Source organism: Mobula hypostoma, chromosome 12 (assembly GCF_963921235.1).
Source record: "Mobula hypostoma chromosome 12, sMobHyp1.1, whole genome shotgun sequence".
Taxonomy (NCBI): domain Eukaryota; kingdom Metazoa; phylum Chordata; class Chondrichthyes; order Myliobatiformes; family Myliobatidae; genus Mobula; species Mobula hypostoma.
In genome coordinates, this window is record NC_086108.1 from 94,843,926 (window position 1) to 94,868,738 (window position 24,813).

Genomic DNA, 24,813 nt, shown 5'->3' on the forward strand with positions numbered 1-24,813 from the left:
GGTACAGTTGAAAACTTGTCTTGCACAGTTCATTACAACAGTGCATTGAAGTAACTACAAGGCAAAACAATAGCAAAATACAGAATAGTGTGTTACAGTCTTAGTGTGTTAGTGTGTTACAGTGCAGTGGAGGTGGATGGTAAGATGCAAGGTCATAACAACATAGATTGTGAAGTCAAGAGTTCATCTTAACATACTAAGGAACCATTCATTAGTCTTATGACAATGGGATAGAAGCTATCCTTGAGCCTGGTGTTTTGTATTGCGGCAATGGTATTGTAGCCTATACTTACTGACTGTGGTCTTTTGATCAGTACGACAGCGATCCAGTTGAAAACTGAAGTGCTGAGTCCAAAGTTTAGGAGTTTGGGGATAGGTTTGCTTGGAATTATAGTATTGAAGGCAGAGCTGCACTTGAAAAACAATAGTCTAACATAAGTGTCTTTATTGCCTGGGTGATCCAAAGATGACTGTAGGGCCATGGAAATGCATCCACACTAGTCCTGATTCGGCAGTGAGCAATTTGCAGTGGGTCGAGGCTGTCTGGGAGACTGGAGTAAATGCATACCATGACCTGCCATTGGAAGCACTTTATGATGGTAAATGTCAGAGCTATCGTACAGTAGTCATTAAGGCATGTTACCTTGTTTCTCAGATACCAGATGATAATGGGAAACCACAAAGATTAAAAATGCCTGCTAATTCCCCCACCAGCTGATCTGCACATGAGCTAAGGACATGGCCAGGAATACATTCTCAGCCAGACGCTTTCCATGTGATCACTTTTCAGAAGATTGATATTGTGTCCCAACATTGTTAGGCTAGAAAGTGGGACTGGACTGAGGAGCTCTACTTCAAATTGGTTTTCAAAGTTCTAAATTTTCTATGATTCTATGTTATGTAATTAATACATATATTTAAAATACTCACTTTAACTTTTGATTCAGTCAGCTCCATTTGTATACTTTCAATTTCCCGTACCAAACTATGATTCTGGGAGACCAAACGAGCATTGTCCTCTCGTAGGGCACTGAGCTTTTTCCATAATTGTTCATTTTCCTGCTCCACACCAGATGTAGCCGACAAATGAGATGTCTAAAAGTATGGAAGTTATGATAGAACTTTTAAACAATTCCTTCCTGAAGGCACTTGCTTTCCATAGACGATAGGCTATCTATACCTCAACCAACTTGTTACATGTTGCCTAAAACTAAACAGTACTATTCAATGATGAACCACATTTAAGAGATCTATAAAATAGGAATTCATCTATGATCATGTTTGCATTTGTTTGCTTATTAACTCAATACTTCTGCTCTGAATGAAAAAAGTTTAATGGCACTGAAAGATTATTTCCCATCAAATATTTAATATTCATTCTTCAAACAAGAGAAAATCTGTAGATGCTGGAAATCCAAGCGACAGACACAAAATGCTGGAGGAAATCAGTAGGCCAGGCAGCATATACGGAAAAGAGTACAGTCGACGTTTCGGGCCGAGGCCATTCAGCAGGACCGGAGAAAAAAAGATGAATAGTAGAGTTAGAAGATGAGAGTAGAGGAACGGGAAACACAAGGTGATAGATGAAACCGGGAGGGGTAGAAGTAAGTAAAGAACTGGGAAGTTGATTGGTGAAAAGAGATATAGGGCTGGAAAAAGGAGAACGTAATAGGAGAGGACAGAAGGCCATGGAAGAATGAAAAGGCGGGGAAGAGCACCAGAGGGAGGCAATGGGCAGGCAAAGAGATAAGGTGAGAGGGAAAATGAGATGGGCAATGGTGAAGGTGGGGGTGGGGGGAGCTATTAGCAGAAGTTTGAGAAATCAATGTTCATGCCATCAGTTTGGAGGCTACCCAGATGGAATACGCAGTGTTGCTCCTCCAACCTGATCGTGGCCTCATCCCAACAATAGAGGAGGCTATAGACTGACACGTCAGAATGGGAAGTGGAATTAAAATGGGTGGCCACTGGGACATCCCACTTTTTCTGGCAGACAGAACATAGGTGCTCAGCTAAGCTTTCCACTTCCCATTCCCACTTCCATCCATGGCTTCCTCTACTGTTGCGATGAGGCCACATTCAGGTTGGAGGAGCAACAGCTTATATTCCAACCTGATGGCACGAACATAGATTTCTCGAACTTCAGGTAATGGTTCTCCCCACTTCTCTATTCCCCCTTCGCACCTTATCTCCTTGCCTGCCCACTGCCTCCCTCAGGTGCTCCTCCCCCTTTTTCTTTCTTCCATGGCCTTCTGTCTCCTCCCATCAGATTCCCCCTTCTCCAGCCCTGTATCTCTTTCACCAATCAACTTCCCAGCTCTTTACTATCACCCCTCCCCCCTACCAGTATCATCTATCACCTCGTGTTTCTCCTTCCCCTCCCCACACCTCTGACTCCTCATCTTTTTTTCCTCCAGTCCTGATGAAGGGTCTTGGCCCGAAACGTCGACTGTACTCTTTTGCATAGATGCTGCCTGGCCTGCTGAGTTCCTCCAGCATTTTGTGTGTGTTGCTTAAAGGTGCTAAACTAATTTGAGAAAGAAAAAGAACTTCCATTGACATAAACCAAAAATCACAGATCAAATACAAGATGATTGCCAAAAGAATCTAAAGTTGCTGACAGGAAAAATTCATTCACACAGTGAGTAGTTATTAACTGGAATTTGCTGCCAAAAATGATAATGGAACAACAGCTTCAATCTTGGGATTCAATGGAATTGGATGAATAGTTGAAGAAAAATACTGCAGTGTTACGTGAAAGGAATCAAGTTATGAGGGGAACTGTTTTTGCAAAAAGCCACAGTGGGCTCAATAAGCCAACAGACTTCCATCTAATATATGTGAAACAGAGCCTTAAGTTTGTTTCAGTTATATGAATGACTGAGCAAAGTCTCAGGTCTGCTCTGTTTTGTGCCTCAAGTCCACTTTCCTACCTAGTTGCTGTATCCCTCAATTCCCATAGTATTAAAAAATCTACTGGCCTAAGCCTTTGAAGAGGATTCAAAAATATATATACAATCATCAGGTTAGAGAAATTCCAAAACACAAGAGATTCTACAGATGCTGGAAATCCAGAGCAACACACACAAAATGCTAGAGGAACTCAGCAGTTCAGGCAGCATCTATGGAAATGTATAAACAACATTTCAGGCCAAGACCCTTCAACAGCATCAGTCAGGATAAAGGACCAGGCTAAATGCTGAAAGATTGCAGCATGCTGTTGTGCAGAGAGACTTGGGAATGTTGTTCATGAATCGCAAAAAGCTGGCTTGCAGGTACAACAGGTTATTAAGAAGGCAAATGGAATGTTAGCCTTCATTGCTAGAGAGATTGAGTTCAAGATCAGGGAGGTCATGCTGCAACTATACAGGGTACTGGTGAGGCCATAACTGGAGTACTGTGTGCAGTTCTGGTCTCCATACTTGAGGAAGGATATACTGGCTTTGGAAGCAGTGCAGAGGAGGTTCACCAGGTTGATTCCAGGGATGAAGGGGTTAACCTATGAGGAGCTATTGAGTTGCCTGGGACTATACTCTCTGGAATTCAGAAGAATGAGAAGGGATCTTATAGAAACATACAAAATTTTGAAAGGGATAGATAAGATACAAGTAGGAAAGTTGAGACCAGGACTAGGGGACATTGCCTCAAGATTCAGGGGTGAATATTTAGGACGGAGATGAGGAGAAACTGTTTTTCCCCAGAGAGTGGTGAATCTGTGGAATTCTCTGTCCAGAGAAGCAGTTGAGGCTTCTTCATTAAATATATTTAAGAAACAGTGAGATAGGTTTTTACATAGTAAGGGAATTAAGGGTTATGGGGAAAAGGCAGATGGATGGAGCTGAGTTTATGGATGAATCAGCCATGATCTTATTGAATGGCGGGGCAGGCTCGATGGGCCGGATGGCCTACTCCTGCTCCTATTTCATATGTTCTTATGACCAGTCATTTAGAACTACTGTGACAAAGAAATTCCTTCTCACCTTAGTTCTAAATGACTAGACCTTTATTCTGACTGATGCTGAATCCATCATCCTTGTAGGTAGTGAATTCCAGATACTAACCACTTTTCACGTTTAAAAAAAACTTCTTTCCACATCTCTTTGTATCTTACTGCAAAATTTTAAAGTTTTTAATTATTCATTCCACCTAAGGGTATAACTTAATGGACTTCTCTGCCATAACAATTTTATGATTTTATAAATCATTCCAGACTCAGGCTAGACTTTCAAATTTCTTGTCTGTGTAACCCAGTAGTAAACCTCTCCATCAAGGCCATCAGGAAACTGCATAAAGCAATCAAGAAGGAAGGGTTTTCCCAGGTACTTAAACTGATTCCAGTAAGATGAAAACCACTTAGTGAACCTACAATGCCCATACAGATTGACAGCAAACTGACAAGCAGCACTGCCAAATAAAGAGGATTCAGAACAAAAGCACAATATAATAAGAAGCTTGAAAGCTTACCCTGCCTCCAAAACTGCTGGTTGGATTAATGTTACTAAAAACATTTTTTTGAAGAAGCGCTCTCTCAGCAGTTGACAGGTGACGGTTGGTGATTGGAGGTACTACAGGACTGGACTGAAAGAGATCATCCATTGTTAAAGGTGGTATATGATCTTGCTGTGGAGAGTCATCAGATTGGTCACTTAACCAGGAACTGAGGAAAAAAAATAAAAATACCTTCCTAAGTTTATTTGTACACTTGAGTTTGAAATTAGAATACCTTTCTCTTAGGTTAAATCTAAAACATGCATGCATATTTTTATCTTAATATTGTTTTACAAGTTATTTTCATATGTCCCCTCTGATGTTACTAATCAGAAAAATCAAATCACTCAAAGGCAACTTAACACAAAGGTTAGGCTGAAAGCAAACCAAGAATAATAGAAGTTACAGTGGATCTTTTGTAATTTACCGTAATTGTTACGTCTTGCTCTGTCTTACTGTTGTAAAACTCTGATTAGGCCTCAAGGTAACTTGAACTGGGTTTAGGAATCCTGATGACAGAGGATCAGGAGCTAATCGAGCATAGAAGAAATGACTGAGTAATGTGGATTGCTGGCAACAAAATTCGAGATTAGGTAAACCAAGGTTTGGGGTAGTGCGGTAGCATATCAGTTAGAAGCATAGAACAGTACAGCACAGTACAGACCCTTCGGCCCACAATGTTGTGCCGACCCTTAAACCCTGCCTCCCATATAACCCCCCACCTTAAATTCCTCCATATACCTGTCTAGTAGTCTCTGTGTATCTGCCTCCACCACTGACTCAGGCAGTGCATTCCACGCACCAACCACTCTCTGAGTAAAAAACCTCCCTCTAATATCCCCCTTGAACTTAGCATAATCATATTACAGTGCAAGAAACCTGGGTTCAATTCCTGCTGCTGTTTGCAAGCAGCTTGTACACGTTCCCTGTGACTACATGGGTTTCCTCCAGGTGCTCCAGCTTCCGGCCACATTCTAAAGATACACAGTTGCAAGAAAAAGCTTGTGAACCCTTTGCAATTACCTGGTTTTCTGCATTAATTACTCATGGTAGGGTACAGGAACCGTGGTGTACAAAGGCTGTTGTAAATCTAGTCAAAAAGAAAAGAAGAGCTTACAAAAGGTTCAAAAAACTAGGTAATGATAAGGTTATAAGGCTAGCAGGAAGGAGTTTAAGAATGAAATTAGGAGAGCTAGAAGGGGCCATGAGAAGGTCATGGCGGACAGGATTAAGGAAAACCCCAAGGCATTCTACAAGCACGTGAAGAGCAAGAGGTTAAGATATGAGAGAATAGGACCAATCAAGTGTGACAGTGGAAAAGTGTGTATGGAACCGGAGGAGATAGCAGAGGTACATAATTAATACTTTGCTTCAGTATTCACTACGGAAAAGGACTTTGGCGATTGTAGGGATGACTTGCAGCAGACTGAAAAGCTTGAGCATGTAGATATTAAGAAAAAGGATGTGCTGGAGCTTTTGGAAAGCATCAAGATGGATAAGTCACCGAGACTAGATGGGATGTATCCCAGGCTACTGTGGGAGGCAAGGGAGGAAATTGCTGAGCCTCTGGCAATGATCAATGAGGACAGGAGAGGTTCCGGAGGATTGAAGGATTGCGGATGTTGTTCCCTTATTCAAGAAAGGGAGTAGGGATAGCCCAGGAAATTATAGACCAGTGAGTCTTACTTCACTGGTCGGTAAGTTGATGGAGAAGATCCTAAGCGGCAGGGTTTATGAACATTTGGAGAGGCATAATATGATTAGGAATAGTCAGCATGGCTTTGTCAAAGGCAGGTCATGCCTTACGAGCTTGATTGAATTTTTTTGAGGATGCGACTAAACACATTGATGAAGGTAGAGCCGTAGATGTAGTGTCTATGGATTTTAGCAAGGCATTTGATAAGGTACCCCATGCAAGGCTTATTGAAAAAGTAAGGAGGCATAGGCTCTAAGGAGACATTACTTTGTGGATCCAGAACTGGCTTACCCACAGAAGTGGTTGTAAATGGGTCATATTCTGCATGGAAGTCGGTGACCAGTGGTGTGCTTCAGTGATCTGTTCTGGGACCCCTACTCTTCGTGATTTTTATTAATGACCTGGATGAAGAAGTGGAGGGATGGGTTAGTAAATCTGCTGATGACACAAAGGTTGGGGGTGATGTGGATAGTGTGGAGGGCTGTCAGAGGTTACAAAAGGACATTGATGGAGTGCAAAACTGGGCTGAGAAGTGGCAGATGACGTTCAATCCAGATAAGTGTGAGGTGGTTCATTTTAGTAGGTCAAATATGATGGCAGAATATAGTATTAATGGTAAGACTCTTGGCAGTGTGGAGGATCAGAGGGATCTTGGGGTCCGAGTCTATAGGACACTCAAAGCTGCTATGCAGGTTGACTCTATGGTTAAGAAGGCATAAGGTGCATTGGCCTTCATCAATCGTGGGATTGAGTTTAAGAGTTCAGAGGTAATGTTGCAGCTATATAGGACCCTGGTCAGTTCCCACTTGGAGTACTGTGCTCAATTCTGGTCGCCTCACTACAGGAAAGATATGGAAACCATAGAAAGGGTGCAGAGGAGATTTACAAGGATGTTGCCTAGATTGGGGAGCATGCCCTATGAGAATAGGTTGAGTGAACTCAGCCTTTTCTCCTTGGAGCGATGGAGGATGAGAGGTGACCTGATAGAGGTGTACAAGATATTGAGAGGCATTGATTGTGCAGATAGTCAGAGGCTTTTCCCCAGGGCTGAAATGGTAGCACGAGAGGGCACAGTTTTAAGGTGCTTAGAAGTAGGTACAGGGGAGATGTCAAGGGTAAGTTGTTGTTATTATTGTTGTTGTTTTTTTTATAAACACAGAGAGTGGTGAGTGCGTGGAATGGGCTGCGGGCGGCGGTGGTGGAGGCGGAAACAATAGGGTCTTTTAAGAGACTCCTGGATGGCTACATGGAGCTTAGAAAAAAGAGGGCTATGGGTAAACCTAGGTAGTTCTAAGGTAGGGACATGTTCAGCACAGCTTTGTGGGCCAAAGGGCCTGTATCGTGCTGTAGGTTTTCTATGTTTCTATGTTTAAATGTGGTCTGAACTTCAGCTATGTCACAAAAACAGACAAACACAATCTGCCTAAACTAATAACACACAAACAATTGTATTTCTTGTCAATACTGAGTATACCATTTAAGCAATCACAGTCCAGGTTCAAAATGTATGTGAACCTTAAGGTGAGGCCTTCAACAAAAGCTATTTGGAGGGGTCAGGTGTCCCAGTCAATGAGATGAGATTGAAGGTGCGGGTTGTAGAGGTGCCCTATCCTATAAAAAAGACACATAAAGTCAGGTTACTGACAGAGCCTGCTCTTGTCAAGAAAGTTCTGTTTATGTGCACCACGCCCCAACTAAAACAACTTTCAGAGGGGCTTAGAAGAATTGTAGAGATGCATGAAGCTCAAAAACGTTACAAAAGCATTTCTAAAGACTTGAGTGTTCATCAGTCCAAAGTAAGAGGAGGAAATTCAGTACTGTTGCTACCCTCCCTAGGAATAGGCGTTCTGCAAAGATCACAGCAAGAGCACAATGTGTAATGCTGAAGGAGATGAAAAAAAACCCAAAGGTAACAGCAAAAGACATGCAGAAATCTCTAGAACTTGCTAAAATGTCTGTTCATGTGTCCACTATAAGAAAAACAAGAATGCTGTTCATGGAATGACACCACAGAGAAAACCACTGCTCTCAAAAAAAAAACAAAGCTGCACATCTCAAGTTTGTAAAGACCATCAGGATGTTCCACAAAACGTCTGGAACAATGTTCTGTGAGAAGATGAGACAAAAGTTGAACTTTGTGGTAGAAATGCACACCAACACCAAAACCTCATCCCAACTGTGAAACATGGTGGAAGGAGCATCATGGCTTGGGCTGCTTTGCTGCCTCAGGGTCTGAATAGCTTGCAGTCATTGAGAGAACAATGAATTCAAAATTGTATCAAGACATTTTACAGGAGAGTGTAAAACCTCTCCTGAAGCTTAACAGAAGTTAGATGATCCAACAGGGCAATGATCCGAAACTTGAGAGTAAATCAACGAAAGAATGGTTTAAAAAGAAGAAAATTCGTGTTTGGAATGGCTGAGTCAGAGTTCAAATCTTAACCCAATTGAGATGATGTGGCATGACCTGAAGAGGGTGGTTCACTTAAGGTATCCCAGAAATATTTAAGTACTGAAACAGTTTTATATGGAGAAATAGTCTAAACTTCCTCCTCGCCATGTGTAAGTCTGATTAGCAGCTATAGGAAACATTTGGTGGAGGTTATTGCTGGTAGAGGTGGAGGGGTAGGCCTCATGATCAGCTCCTCTTGGTACACAAATATATTAGTGCTGTTCCAATTCTATTCACCAGACCTGGAATATTTCACAGTTAAGAGCCATCCGTTTTACCTGCCACGGGAAATTTCCATGATCATTTTGGTAGCCAATGACTATGAGGCTTCAGATGATCTGAGCAATGGGATCAACATGCACAAAACAGCGCACCCTAACACCTTCACCATTGTCTTGAGGGATTTTAACCAGACCAGTCTGGGAAAAAAAATTACTAAATAATTACCATTAACAGATCACTTACAATACCAGAGGAAACACACTGGACCATTGTTACACCACCATCAAAAAAGCCTACCGTGCTATTCCACGCCCTCACTTCGGGAAATCTGATCACCTGGCTGTACTTCTATTCCCTAAGCACAGCCAGAGACTGAAGACTGCAGCACCAGTACGGAGGACCAAGGAGGCATGGAGAGGGAAGCACAGGGGCGCCTACAGGACTACTTTGAACCAGTGGTCTGGACCGTAATCAGGGATTCATTTTTGATTCTAGATGAGTATGCTACCATTGTTACTGACTTCATTAAAACCTATGTGGATGAGTGTGTGCCTACAAAGACTTGCTGTGCATTCACAAACCAAAAGCTGGGGATGAACCAGGAGGTATGTTGTCTGCTGAGGGCTACATCTGTGGCATTCAAGTCTGGCGACCCAGGCCTGCACCAAAAAACTATGTATGACCTGCAGAGGGCTATTTCAAGAGGGAAGAGACAATTTCAAATGACGTTGGAGGTGACCTGGGATGTACAACAACTCTGGCAGGGTTTGCAAGACATTACTTCCTACAAAGCGAAACCCAATTATATGAATGCCAGTGATGCTTCACTACCAGATGAACTCAATGCCCTCTATGCCCACTTTGAAAGGGAGAATATAACTAAAGCTGTGAAGATTCCTGCTGCACCAGGTGACCCTGTGATCTCTGTCTCAGAGGCTGATATTAGACTGTCTTAAAGAGAGTGAAACATCGCAAGGCGGAAATCCCTGACAGAGTACCTGGTAAGGCTCTGAAAATCTGTGCCAACCAATTGGCAGGAGTATTCAAGGACATTTTCAACCTCTCACTGCTATGGGTAGAAGTTCCCACTTGCTTCAAAAATGCAACAATTATACCAGTGCCTAAGAAGAATAATGTGAGCTGCCTTCATGACTATCACCCAGTAGCACTCACATCTACAGTGATGAAATGCTTTGAGAGGTTGGTCATGACTAGACTGAACTCCTTCCTCAGCAAGGACTTTGATCCACTGCAATTTGCCTATTGACACAATAGGTCAACGGCAGACGCAATCTCAATAGTTCTTTCCACGGCCTTAGACCATCTAGACAATACAAACACCTATGTCAGGATGCTGTTCATCAACTATAGCTCAGCATTTAACAGTGGGACACCACTAGTCACAATCCTCCAATCTGAATGTACTCCCTCCACCACCACCCTCTGCCTTCTGCAGGCAAGCCAATTCTGAATCCACCTGGCCAAACTTCCCTGGATCCCATGCCTTCTGACTTTCTGAATAAGCCTACCATGTGGAACCTTGTCAAATGCCTTACTAAAATCCATACGGATCACTTCCACTGCACTACCCTCATCTATATGCCTGGTCACCTCCTCAAAGAACTCTGTCAGGCTTGTTAGACACGATCTGCCCTTCACAAAGCCATGCTGACTGTCCCTGATCAGACCATGATTCTCTAAGTGCCCAGAGATCCTATCTCTAAGAACCTTTTCCAACAGCTTTCCCACCACAGACGTAAGGCTCACTGGTCTATAATTACCCGGACTATCCCTACTACCTTTTTTGAACAAGGGGACAACATTTGCCTACCTCCAATCCTCTGGTACCATTCCCGTGGACAACGAGGACATAAAGATCCTAGCCAGAAGCTCAACAATCTCTTCCCTCGCCTCCTGGAGCAGCCTGGGAAATATTCCATCAGGCTCCGGGGACTTATCCGTCCTAATGTACTTTAACAACTCCAACACCTCCTCTCCCTTAATATCAACATGCTCCAAAACATCAACCTCACTCATATTGTCCTCACCATCATCAAGTTCCCTCTCATTGGTGAATACTGAAAAGTATTCATTGAGGACCTCGCTCACTTCCACAGCCTCCATACACATCTTCCCACCTTTATCTCTAATCGGTCCTACCTTCACTCCTGTCATCCTTTTGTTCTTAAGATAATTGAAGAATGCCTTGGGGTTTTCCTTTACCCTGCTCATCAAGGCCTTCTCATGCCCCCTTCTTGCTCTTCTCAGCCCCTTCTTAAGCTCCTTTCTTGCTTCCCTATATTCCTCAATAGACCCATCTGATCCTTGCTTCCTAAACCTCATGTATGCTGCCTTCTTCCACCTGACTAGATTTTCCACCTCACTTGTCACCCATGGTTCCTTCACCCTACCATTCTTTATCTACCTCACCGGGACAAATTTATGCCTAACATCCTGCAAGAGATCTCTAAACATCGACCACATGTCCATAGTACATTTCCCTGCAAAAACATCATCCCAATTCACACCCGCTAGTTCTAGCCTTATAGTTCCTGGGTGTCAAGATCTCGGAGGACCTAACCTAGTCCCAACATATCGATGCAGCTATTAAGGCGGCAAGACAGCGACTATACTTCATTAGGAGTTTATTTAATATAATTTTCATTAAATTTTCAAAAAGAATACATAAAAAGATCAAATCTACCCACCCCCACTCCCCTTAACCCTCCCCCCCCCATATATAGTCAAAGAAAGAAAAAAAAAGAAGAGCCACCTGGGTATTGGAAGGTTTCCACATGCTCCATGGGATTCAAAATAAATTTGGTATAATTATTCATTACTTTCCCCAAGTAACCAAAATCTTTATCGGAGCAGTTAAATATGCCATCCTATCTTTTGTAAATAAGGGCGCCAAATATTCAAAAATGTTACATATTTATCTCTTAAATTATAAGTAATTTTTTCAAGTGGAATAGAACTAGCCATTTCATTATTCCAACGATCCATACTTAAATACGAATCAGATTTCCAAGTAACTGCTATAGTCTTCTTAGCTACTGCCAATGCAATTTTTATAAATTCTTTCTGATATTTATTCAATTTAAGTTTCGGTTTTATCCCTTCAATATCACCTAATAGAAATAATACAGGGTTATGTGGAAGTTGAATTCCAGTAATTTGTTCCAATAAGACTCTTAAATTTATCCAAAAGGGTTGAATTTTAAAACAAGACCAAGTAGAATGTAAAAAAGTACCAATTTCTTGATTACACCGAAAACATTTATCAGATAGATTTGAATTTAATCTATTTATTTTTTGTGGTGTAATATATAATTGGTGTAAAAAATTATATTGTACTAATCTAAGTCGAACATTTATTGTATTTGTCATACTGTCAAGACTTTGTCTTGACAATTTGTTTCATCAATATTAATATTCAGATCTGTTTCCCATTTTTGCTTTGACTTATGGGTTCCTTGTTTAATTGTCTGTTCTTGAAGCAAATTATACATACAAGAAATAAATTTTTTAATTTTCCCTTTTTGAATTAAAATTTCAATTTCATTAGGCGTTGGCAAAAACATTGTTTGACCCAGCTTACCTATTAAGTAAGCCCTTAATTGAAAGCAACAAAAGAAAGTATTATTAGATATTTTATATTTATCCTTTAATTGTTCAAATGACATCAATATACCTCGCTCAAAACAATCTCCTATAAATTTAATCCCTTTTTAGTACCAATTATATAAAAGTTGATTGTCCATTGTAAAAGGAATAAGTCTGTTTTGGAACAAAGGTCTCCTTGCTAATAGAGATTTCTGTGTTTCCTTATCAACATTTATCTTATTCCATAGATCAATCAAATGTGTTAATATAGGAGATTCTTTCTTTTCCCGTATCCATTTAGATTCCCATTTATGTATAAAATCTTCAGGTTTATTTTCTCCTATCTTATCTAGTTCTATTTTAATCCATGCTGGTTTTTTATCATCGAAGAAAGATGCAATAACTCTAAGTTGATTTGCTTTATAGTAATTTTTAAAGTTTGGAAGTTGTAACCCTCCTAACCCAAATTTACATGTCAGTTTTTCCAATGATATTCTTGACATTTTACCTTTCCAAAGAAACTTTCTCACACATTTATTTAACTCTTGAAAAAATTTTTGTGGCAATTGTATTGGTAATGTTTGAAACAAATACTGTAATCTAGGAAATATATTCATTTTTACAACATTGACTCTACCTATTAATGTTATTGGTAGTATCATCCATTTGTCAAGATTTTCTTGAATTTTTTTCAATAGTGGTAAATAATTAAATTTATATAAATTCTTTACATCATTATCAAGTCTTATACCTAAATACTTTATACCATTTACCGGCCATCTAAATTGGGTTACTAATTGACATTGACTATAGTCTCCTTTAGTAAGAGGTAAAATTTCACTTTTATCCCAATTTATTTTGTAACCTGATACCTTCCCATATTCATCCAATCTAGAAGATAATTTATGTAACGAATGTTGTGGGTTTGTTAAATAGATCAAAACATCATCGGCAAAAAGATTAATTTTATATTCCTCTTGGTTAACTCTAAAACCCATAATATCTGGATCAATTCTAATTAGTTCTGCTAATGGCTCTATCGCCAATACAAATAAAGCAGGTGATAGTGGACAACCTTGTCTAGTTGACCTTTTTAACTGGAATGGTGTTGAAATTTGAGAGTTTGTCACTACTTTAGCTTTAGGGTTAGAATTTAAAGTTTTAATCCAATTTATAAAAGATGTTCCTAACCCATATTTTTCTAATACTTTAAATAAAAAATCCCATTCTAATCTATCAAATGCTTTTTCTGCATCCAAAGCTACTACTATACTCTTCTCATCCCTTTTTTGTGCCAAATGAATTATACTGAGTAGCCGAGTTACATTATCTGCCAATTGTCTATTTTTAATAAATCCTGTTTGATCCATATGTATTAATTTTGGTAAATATTTAGATAATCTATTCGATAAAATTTTTGCTATTATTTTATAATCCGTATTCAATAAAGAAATAGGCCTGTATGATGTTGGTTTCATAGGATCTCTGTCCTTTTTTGGCAATACTATTACAATCGCTGTAGAAAAAGATTCTGGAAGTTTATGTATTTTTTCTGCTTGATGTATTAGTTCCATAAAAAGAGGAAATAATAAATCTTTAAATTTTTTATAAAATTCAGGTGGAAAACCATCTATTTATTACTTCATTAGGAGTTTGAAGAGATTTGGTATATCAACAAAAACACTCAAAAACTTCCACAGATGTACTACGGAGAGCATTCTGACAGGCTACATCACTGTCTGGTGTGGGGGACTAGAGCACAGGACCGAAAGAGGGTTGTAAATTCAGTCGGCTCCATTTTGGGTACTAGCCTACAAAGTACCCAGGACATCTTCAAGGAGTGGTGCCTCAGAAAGGCAGCGTCCATTATTACTCATCCCCAGCACTGAGAGCAGGCATGCCCTTTTCTCATTGTTACCCATCAGGAAGGACGTACAGAAGCCTGAAGGCACACACTCAGTGATTCAGGAACAGTTTCTTCCCTCTGCCATCCAATTCTTAAATGGATATTGAACCTGTGAACACTACCTCAGATTTCAATATATATTATTTCTGGTTTTGCATGATTTTTAATCTATTCAATGTACATATACTGCAATTGATTGATTTACTTATTTATTATTTTTTATTTTCTCTTCTATATTTCTCCCTTTAAGGTCATCCACCTTGTTCTCTATGGCTTGCACATTAGCTAGTAGGATAGTGGGCATAGGGACCCTGAAGCCCCTCAGCTTCAATCTGACCAGCAGCCCAGCTCTTTTCCCACAAAGTCGCCAGTTACCGGAGCCATCTTTAACGGATCTGGGCCGTACCCTCCAAATATCTGGACCTGCCTCTCGGTTTTTTTGCACTACCTTACTTCCCATTTTTCTATTTTCTATTTATGATTTATAAATTTAAATTTTTAATATTTACTAATTTTAACTTTTTTAATATCTTTAATATTTAATATTTGTAATCCAGGGAGTGAGAAGCGCAGAATCAAATATCGCTGTGATGATTGTACGTTCTGGTACCAATTGTCTGGCAACAATAAAGTATAAAGTATATTAGGTATTGCATTGAACTGCTGCTGCTGACAAATTTCACGACACATGCCAATGATACTAAACCTGATTCTGATCCTGATTCTAAAGGAGATTCTACAAGTTATTAAATACAAGGGTTCGCATACATTTTCCAGCCTGGACTGTGAATGATTAAACAATGTGTTCAATAAAGACATGAAAAGTAAAATTATTTGTCTGTTATTAGTTAAGGCAAATTGTATTTGTCTATTATTGTCTACTTAGATGAACATATCCTATGAGTAATTAATGCACTGGTAAGGCCTTCACTGGTTTTAGGTCCCTTATCTTAGAAAGGATGTGTTGAAACTGGAGAGGGTTCAAAGGAGGTCAACAAAAATGATTTCAGGATTGAATGACTTGTCATATGAAGAGCATTTGATGGCTCTGGGCCTCTATTCACTAGAATTCAGAAGAATGAGGGGTAACCTTATTGAAACCTATCGAATGGTGAAAGGCCTTGAAAGAATGAATATGGAGAGGATGTTTCCTATGGAGGGAGAGCGTAAGACCAGAGAACACAGCCTCAGAATAGAGGGGGTTCTTTTAGAATGGAGATGAAGAGGAATTTCTTTAGCCAGAGAGTGGTGAATCTGTGGAATTCTTTGCCACAGACAGCTGAGGAGGCAAAGTCTTTATGTACATTTAAGACAGGAGTTGACAGATTCTTGATTGGTCAGGGCATGAAGAGATACGGGGAGAAGGCAGGAGACTGGGGCTGAGAGGAAATTTGGATTAGCCATGATGAAATGGTGGAGCGGGCCTGATGGGCCAAATGGCCTAATTCTGCTCCTATATCTTATGTTCTTATGGTCTATGGTAAAACCAGGTAATTGCAATGGGTTCACAAACTTTTTCTTGCATGGCAGCAGCAGCAGGTGCTCGTTTATGCCGCCGGCATTTAGGCCAGTAACAAAAGTCCTCCATCTCTGGTGGTGCACTTCAGTAGCTTCCTCGCAGTTTTCATGCAAGTCCTGAGTGGAGACTCAGGAATATCATCACACGCAGATGTAGAAGGATTCTTCATTGCTGTTTCTGTAACAATTTTGTTTTACCAGTCAAGATTGTTAGCTCTGAACCTGGAGGACCGGTGGGTCACTCTTAGTTGGGCCTGTACCCTTTGACCTGTTTGGCATAGGTGACCCTACCAACAGCCAAAGCATAAAGCCCTGAATCCAGCCAACATAGCTCTCTGGGTCACTGAGGCACACAAGCCTCCAAACCGAACGACAAGGCTGTGGTAGTCGTGGAGGAAAGATGTATGGGCTAGTCGGTTAATTGGTCACGTGAATGTAATTGGACAGTGCAGTCTCATTGGGCCAGAAGAGCCTGATACCGTGCTGAATCTCTACAGTGTACAAAGGACTGCGCAAAGAGTACTCACAGAAAATATAATCTAAATTATTGATAAAGATTTCTAAGTATATAAAAAAAGAAATTTAGACATTCCAGCAGTTGAAGAAGCTGATGATGGTATGGATATTTTGTATGCAGCTCAGTTCACAAGCCTCTTACACACAGTAGTTGTATACCATCATGTTAAGCTTCAACGTATTTGGCTAAAAGAAGGTTAGAATACAGACTAGAGTGTGAAATTCCTTGTAAAAAATTAATTAAACAAATTCAGTCTTGAATTATGATATTTCTGTCATCTGAGTCTTGATGATGGATGATATATTTTCAAAAATGGACATTAATTTTAAAGATAATTCCATTGAGGACATAAGGAATGAACAATGGATTATCAGAGGTGACTCCATACATAGGAGAAACATGCTGGAGGTGAATGTCATTAAACAATCCTTACTGATGCACTCACATATGAAGGCACATGTGAAAAATGTTGTTTTTCCACCCATACCTCTTGATTACATGGCAACTGTTTTAACAATAGTTGGTATTCAATGTCTGACCTGTTTAAGTCTATTCTTGGGCTTTGCAAACTTTCCTCAATCTTCATCAGCTTCTTCCTCAAAGCTACTGAATTATCCATCCACTTGACCTTTTGTAACAAAACATCAATGACTGTCATGAAGTTGTCCACGCTACAAAAAAAAACACATTCAGACTATTAAGTAACAAAATTTTACAAATAGCCGTGTTAAATCCTGATAAAGTAAATATCAATTAAATCAGCACATCGAAACAAAATACCTTTGATTGACTCAAAAACCAATTTTCAAATACTTGGATCGAATGACAGTAGAGACTGCATTTTAAAACTTTTAGCAATAAAACCAAATAATTTATTATGACATCAATTCAATTTTCTCATATGCTACAATTACAGGCACCATTTTATGCAAAATGTATCAAGAAGTTTCACTACAATGATATACTGAATAAAAGGAAGAGGACGGAATCCTCATACAAGGAGCACAATAGAAGACATTCTTAAGTGACTAACAGGGTTGACGTTTTTAAAAAAAACAATTACAAATGCTGAAGAATCTAAGGTGAAAATGGAAAGTGTGTAGTCCATAGGTGAAGCAGCATTCAGGACAAGAGAAACTGAGTCAATGTTTACGATTCCTGCTCATTCCTTTAAGAAGGGCAACAGGGATAAAGCAGGGAATTACAGTGGTGCCTTACAGCAGTGGTACGGAAGTTATTGGAGAAGATTCTTTGAGAGATTTACTTGCATTTTGAGCACAGACATTAAGAATATTCAGCATGGCACCGTGAAGTACTGTCTCACAAATTTGATTGAGATTTTTGCAGAAGTGATGAACAGGAGGGATGAGGGGAGGGCAGTGGATGTTGACTGCATCAACTTTTAGTAAAGCCTTCAATAAGGTCCCTCACTGTAGACTCATCAAAAGATTAAGGCACATGATGAATTAGTAAATTGATTTGAAATTGGCTTGGTCATGGAAGACAGAGGGATTTAGGGTTTTTTGTTTCCAGACTGTAAGTCTATGAACAATTGAGTATTTCTGCTGGGACCTTCTTTGCTTGTAATAGATTAATGCTTTGGATGAAAATATAGAAAGTTTGATTAGAAAGTTTGCAGATGACACAAAAGTTGTTGGAGTTGTGGATAGCGAGCAAGGTTGTCAAAGGATATAACTTGTCAAAGAATACAGAGGGATAAAGATTAGTTGAGAATCTGGGCAGAGAAGTGACAGATGGAGCCGAATCCAGACAAATGTGAAATAATGAATATGGCATGCTTCTCTTCATTGGTAGGTGCATAGAGTATAAGAATAGGAAATCATGCTGAAGCTATAAAAAAACTTCAGTCAGACTGCACTTGCCGGAGTACTCTCTACAGTCCTGGACACCCTATTATAGGAAGGATGTGGAAATTGTTGGGAGGGTGCAGAAGAATTTACAGGATGTTACCTAGATTAGAGAATATCAGCTGTAAGAAAAGGCTGGACAAACCTAACTTGTTCTCCCTAGAACGTTGGAGGCTGAAGGGAGACCAGATGGAGGGTTTTTCAATTATGAGAGGCATAGATAAGGTAGACAATTTTTTTACCTGGGTGGAAATGTGGAAATGTCACACAGCAGAAGATATGCTTTTAAACTTGGGGGGGGGGGGGGGGAGGAGTTTAAAGGCAATATTGAAGGAATTTTTTTTTATATATAAACACAGAGAGTGGTAAGTGTCTGCAATGTAAGCTTGCTTGTGGGGAGCAGGCAAGGCTTCCCCCCCACCCCACATCTCAACTGCATTTTACAAGAACATCTCCATCTGGTATGGGAGCAGCGGAGGATTGGACCAGAAGTACCTACAAAGGACTATGAGAACTGCCTCCTTGCCATTCATCAGACATTTATCAGGAGCGCTGCGTATTAAGGGCCCTGCATATTATTAAGAATCCCACCCATCGATACAGCATCATCTTTGACTTTCTACCATCAGGTAGGAGACCATGATGCATAAAAACAGGAATGGTCAGGATGAGAAAAAAGTTTCTTCCCCCAGGCCATTAGTCTTCTGAACTCCCTGCCGCATTGTATTTGAAGTATCGCTGGTTAATCTGCTCTGTACCTTACAATATTTAACATTAATGTACTTTAGTTTTGTTATTATGTGTGATTCATCTGTAGATTTTATCCTTAGCTTCATAAGTTATCGTGTGTTATGTGTACTACTGTGCTTTACACCCTGGTTGGAAGAATTATTGCCTCGTTTCTATATACATTATATCCATGTATGTAGTTAAGTGACAATAAACTTGCCTCGACACTTGAATAGGTTATCAGGAGAGTAGAGGAAGAAGGATATTTGGTGGAGATACCTCTGATCCTCCACACTGCCAAGAGTCTTACCATTAATACTATATTCTGCCATCATATTTGACCTACCAAAATGAACCACCTCACACTTATCTGGGTTGAACTCCATCTGCCACTTCTCAGCCCAGTTTTGCGTCTTGTCGATGTCCCACTGTAACCCCTGACAGCTCTCCACACTATCCACAACACTTCCAACAAATCATCAGCAAATTTACCAACCCATCCTTCCACTTCCTCATCCAGGTCATTTATAAAAATCGCAAAGAGTAGGGGTCCCAGAACAGATCCCTGAGGCACACCACTGATTACCGGCCTCCATGCAGAGTATGGCACATCTACAACCACTCTTTGCCTTCTGTTGGCAAGCCAGTTCTGGATCCACAAAGCAATGTACCCTTGGATCCTATGCCTCCTTACTTTCTCAATAAGCGTTGCATTGGGTACATTATCAAATGCCCTGCAGAAATCCGTATACACTACATCCACAGCTCTACCTTCATCAATGTGTTTAGTCACATCCTCAAAAAATTCGATCAGGCTCGTAAGGCACAACCTGCCTTTGACAAAGCCATGCTGACTATTCCTAATCATGTTATGCCTTTCCGAATGTTCATAAACCCTGCCTCTCAGGGTCTTCTCCATCAACTTACTGCCCACTGAGGTAAGACTCACTGGCCTGTAATTTCCTGAGCTATCCCTACTCCCTTTCTTGAATAATGGAACAACATCCGCAACTCTTCAATCCTCCAGAACCTCTCCCGTCCTCATCGATGATGCAAAGATCATTGCCAGAGGCTCAGCAATTTCCTCCCTCGCCTCCCACAGTAGCCTGGGATACATCCCATCTGGTCTCGGTGACTTATCCAACTTGATGCTTTCCAAAAGTTCCAGCAGATCCTCTTTCTTAATAACTACATGCTCAAGCTTTTCAGTCCACTGCAAATCATCCCTACAATTGACAAGATCGTTTTCGGTAGTGAATACTGAAGCAAAGTATTCATTAAGTACCTCTGCTATTTCCTCCGGTTCCATACACACTTTTCCACTGTCACACTTGATTGGTCCTATTCTCTCATGTCTTATCCTCTTGCTCTTCACATACTTGTAGAATGCCTTGGGGTTTTCCTTAATCCTGTCTGCCAAGGCCTTCTCATGGCCCCTTCTGGCTCTCCTAATTTCATTCTTAAGCTCCTACCTGCTAGCCTTATAATCTTCTAGATCTCTATCATTACCTAGTTTTTGAACCTTTTGTAAGCTTTTCTTTTCTTGTTGACTAGATTTACAACAGCCTTTGTACACCACAGTTCCTGTTCCCTAACGCCCTTTCCCTGTCTCAATAGAATGTACCTATGCAGAACTTCCTGCAAATATCCCTTGAACATTTGTGAGGTGCTACATTTTGGTAGGACTAATCAAAATAGGACATACATGGTAAATGGTAGGGCATTGAAGAATGCTGTAGAACAGAGGGATCTAGGAATAATGGTGCATAGTTCCCTGAAGGTGGAATCTCATGTGGATAGGGTGGTGAAGAAAGCTTTTGGTATGCTGGCCTTTATTAATCAGAGCATTGAGTATAGGAGTTGGGATGTAATGTTGAAATTGTACAAGGCATTGGTAAGGCCAAATTTGGAGTATTGTGTACAGTTCTGGTCACCGAATTATAGGAAAGATGTCAACAAAATTGAGAGAGTACAGAGGAGGTTAACTAAAATGTTGCCTGCGTTTCATCTCCTAAGTTACAGAGAAAGGCTGAACAAGTTAGGTCTTTATTCTTTGGAGCGTAGAAGGTTGAGAGGGGACTTGATAGAGGTGTTTAAAATTATGAGGGGATTGATAGAGTTGACGTGGATAGGCTTTTTCCATTGAGAGTGGGGAAGATTCAAAGAAGAGGACATGAGTTGAGAGTTAAAGGACAGAAGTTTAGGGGTAACATGGGGGGGAACTTCATTTCTCAGAGAGTGGTAGCTGTGTGGAATGAGCTTCCGGCAAAAATGGTTGAGGCAGGTACGATGTTGTCGTTTAAGGTTAAATTGGTTAGATATATGGACGGGAAAGGAATGGAGGGTTCTGGGCTGAGTGCAGGTCGATGGGACTAGGTGAGAGTTCGGCATGGACTAGAAGGGCCGAGGTGGCCTGTTTCCGTGCTGTAATTGTTATATGGTTACATTTCTGCCCTATATTTCCCTAACAACATTTGCTCCCAATTTATAATTTCAAGTTCCTGCCTGATAGCTTCATATTTCCCCTTACTCCAATTAAACACTTTCTGAACTTGTCTGTTCCTATCCTTCTCCAATGCCATGGTAAAGGAGAAAGAATTGTGATCACTATCTCCAAAATGTTCTCCCACTAAGACCTGACACCTGACCAGATTCATTTCCCAATTCCAGATCAAGTACAGCCTCTCCTCATGTAGGCTTATCTACATATTGTGTCAGGAAACCTTCCTGAACATACCTAACAAACTCCATCCCATATAAACCCCTCGCTCTAGGGAGATGCCAATCAATATTTGGGAAATTAAAATCTCTCACCACCACAACCCTGTTATATACACAAACATACATATATACCACCCCACCCCCCTTTGCTTGTCCTTTCAGTACAATGTGTATCCTTAGATGCTAAGCTCCCAACTATGATATCCTTTCAGATACGAATCAGTGATACTCACACTTTTGGGTCTCATAGAAAGAAGTGAGTCTTAGCTGTGCTTTGGTCAGAATTACTTCAAAGAAATCAATCCTGTTAAATATTACTGGCACAGAGGTTTCCACATTAAGTGAAAGGCAATCATTAACGTACCGTATGTCTGCAGTATATTAGTTGGCAGCACCTATATCCAGTTCCAGAAGTTTCGTTTTGACTCAAGTCCCATTTCAGGGACTTAATCCCATATTCAAAACGGACAGTCCAGTACAGCACTTAGGGAGTGTTGCCCTCACTATTGCCCCTGCTTTCAAGTACCTGGAATTCAATAATTATAAATTATTTATAGAGCACTTTCATACAGATGATGTAGTTCAAAGTACTTCACAATGGGATAAAACACTTTATAATGGAATAATACAAACATGAAAATAAAAGACACAAAGACACTCACAAGAGATACTGCAGATGCCAGTTATCTAGAGCAATACACACAAACTGCTGGAGGAGTTCAGCAGGTCAGGCAGCATCTATGGATTGGAATAAAGAGTTGATGTTTTGGGCCAAGACTCTTCAACAGGACACAGAGTCCTGATGAAGGGTCTCGGCCTGAAACATCGCCTGTTTATTCTGATCCATGAAGACAAGAAGATCTTAGTTAAAAGCAAGGTAAATAAATAGGTTTTGTGCTGACATTTAAAAGTGTCAACTGAGTTTTAGATATTGAACTCCGCAGTTTAGAAATGTAGTTCAAAAAGCTAGCCTGCCAATTATCTTTTCAGGGAGATGTTTAAATTTAAGAGACTGGCGAAAGAAGACCCAAGAGCTTGACCAGGATTATAAAGTGAAAGTGATTCCATGATGTTCTCCAGTCCCAGGTCATTAAGAGCTTTGAAAAGAAGAGTATAAACAATTCTAAAAGATACAGGTAGCCAATGGAGAGTAGGTGTGATAGGCTCTTCGTCCATGTTTTAATTAAAAGTTTATGAACATGTTGCTGGGACAGGAAAACCTCAGTTACAAGGAAAAATTGAAGAGGTTACAACTTTATTGCTTGGAACATAGAAGATTGAAGGGAGATTTGATAGAGGTATACAAAATTATAAGGGGTATAGATAGGGTTGTGCAGATTTTTCCCCCCACTAAGGTTGGGTGGAACTACAACTAATCAAATCAAATCACTTTTTATTGTCATTTTGACCATAACTGCTGGTAGAGTACACAGTAAAAACAAGACAATGTTTTTCAGGACCATGGTGCTACATGAAACAATACAAAAACTACATTGAACTACATAGAACATAGAATAGCACAGCACATTACAGGCCCTTCGGCCCACAATGTTGTGCCGACCCTCAAACTCTGCCTCCCATGTAACCCCCTACCTTAAATTCCTCCATATACCTGTCTAGTAGTCTCTCAAACTTCACTAGTGTATCTGCCTTCACCACTGACTCAGGCAGTGCATTCCACGCACCAACCACTCTGAGTAAAAAACCTTCCTCTACTATCCCCCTTGAACTTCCCACCCCTTACCTTAAAGCCATGTCCTCTTGTATTGAGCAGTGGTGCCCTGGGGAAGAGGCGCTGGCTATCCACTCTATCTATTCCTCTTATTATCTTGTACACCTCTATCATGTCTCCTCTCATCCTCCTTCTCTCCAAAGAGTAAAGCCCTAGCTCCCTTAATCTCTGATCATAATGCATACTCTCTAAACCAGGCAGCATCCTGGTAAATCTCCTCTGTACCCTTTCCAAGCTTCCACATCCTTCATAAAACAACTACGTAAAACAACACAAAAACTGCACTAGACTACAGACCTACCCAGGACTGCATAAAGTGCACAGGACAGTGCAGGCATTACAATAGATAATAAATAAGACAATAGGCAGAGTAGAGAGCAGTAGGTTGGTGTCAGTCCAGGCTCTGGGTATTGAGGAGTCTGATGGCTTGGGGGAAGAAACTGTTATATAGTCTGGTCGCGAGAGCCCGAATGCTTCGGTGCCTTTTGCCAGATGGCAGGAGGGAGATGATGTCATGGATTAAGGGGGAAAGGTGAAAAAGTTTAAGGGGAACATGAGGGGAAATATCACCACTCAGAGTGCCGTAAGTGTGGGGAACAAGCTGCCAACATAGGTAGTGCGTGCAAGCTCGACTTCAACATTTAAGAAAAACTTGGATAGGTACCTAGATGGTGGGGCTCTGGTCCTGGTGCAAGTTGATGTCAGTAGGCAGCTTAAATGGTTTGGCACAGACTAGATAGGCCAAAGGGTCTGTTTCAATGCTACACTTTTCTGTGACTCTATGACTCTAGAGCAGATTTCTCAATGAGTTGAAGTTTGTAAATAGATTGCTTTGGAGCCAGTAAAAAGTGCATTGCAGTAAATCCAGTCTGTTTGATATAAAGGCATGAATTAATTTTTTAGCATCATTATGTAACAGAAATGGATGTATCTTTACAATATTTCTTAAGTGTAGAAATGCTGCTCTGGTCACTTTTTTTTTACATGGGATTTAAAATTCATTTTATATGCAATTCAATCAAGGTCCTATCTAGTAGATGAGCAGAGACCCCATGATAATGTTGTAAAGAGGAGCTAGGAAATTATGTCAATCAATATTTCTAAAATAGATTACATTTTTGTTGATTGTGGTTGACTGCTGTGCACACACTCCCTCACTTATTAACTACATTATAATGCAACACACATAAAATGCTGGAGGAACTCAGCAGGCCAGGTAGCATCTATGGGAAAGAGTAAACAGTCAACATTTCAGGCAGAGACCCTTTATCTGGACATTATAACTCTGGCTACACTTCAAACAAAAGATACTCTTTGGGAAGGGCTTCAAATGGTGTTACATTATGGCTTTATTTCCT

At 40.3% G+C, this 24,813-nt stretch overlaps 1 protein-coding gene across 4 annotated transcripts in view; it reads right to left on the reverse strand.

Moving 5' to 3' along the window:
• ccdc18 (coiled-coil domain containing 18) overlaps positions 1–24,813 on the reverse strand; it is a 137,395-nt gene that overhangs the window by 109,397 nt on the left and 3,185 nt on the right. For 2 of the 4 annotated variants that reach the window (XM_063064638.1, XM_063064639.1), the window contains exons 2-5: positions 22,088–22,249; positions 16,945–17,076; positions 4,465–4,657; positions 931–1,095 (exon numbers count right to left, since the gene is read on the reverse strand). In XM_063064638.1, coding sequence (XP_062920708.1) covers positions 931–1,095; positions 4,465–4,657; positions 16,945–17,063 — 477 coding nt within the window. In that variant the 5' untranslated portion in view covers positions 17,064–17,076; positions 22,088–22,249. Of the gene's footprint in view, positions 1–930; positions 1,096–4,464; positions 4,658–5,511; positions 5,579–6,475; positions 6,586–16,944; positions 17,077–22,087; positions 22,250–24,813 lie in introns of all 4 variants that reach the window. The other 2 variants (XM_063064640.1, XM_063064641.1) reach the window with 2 other exon arrangements.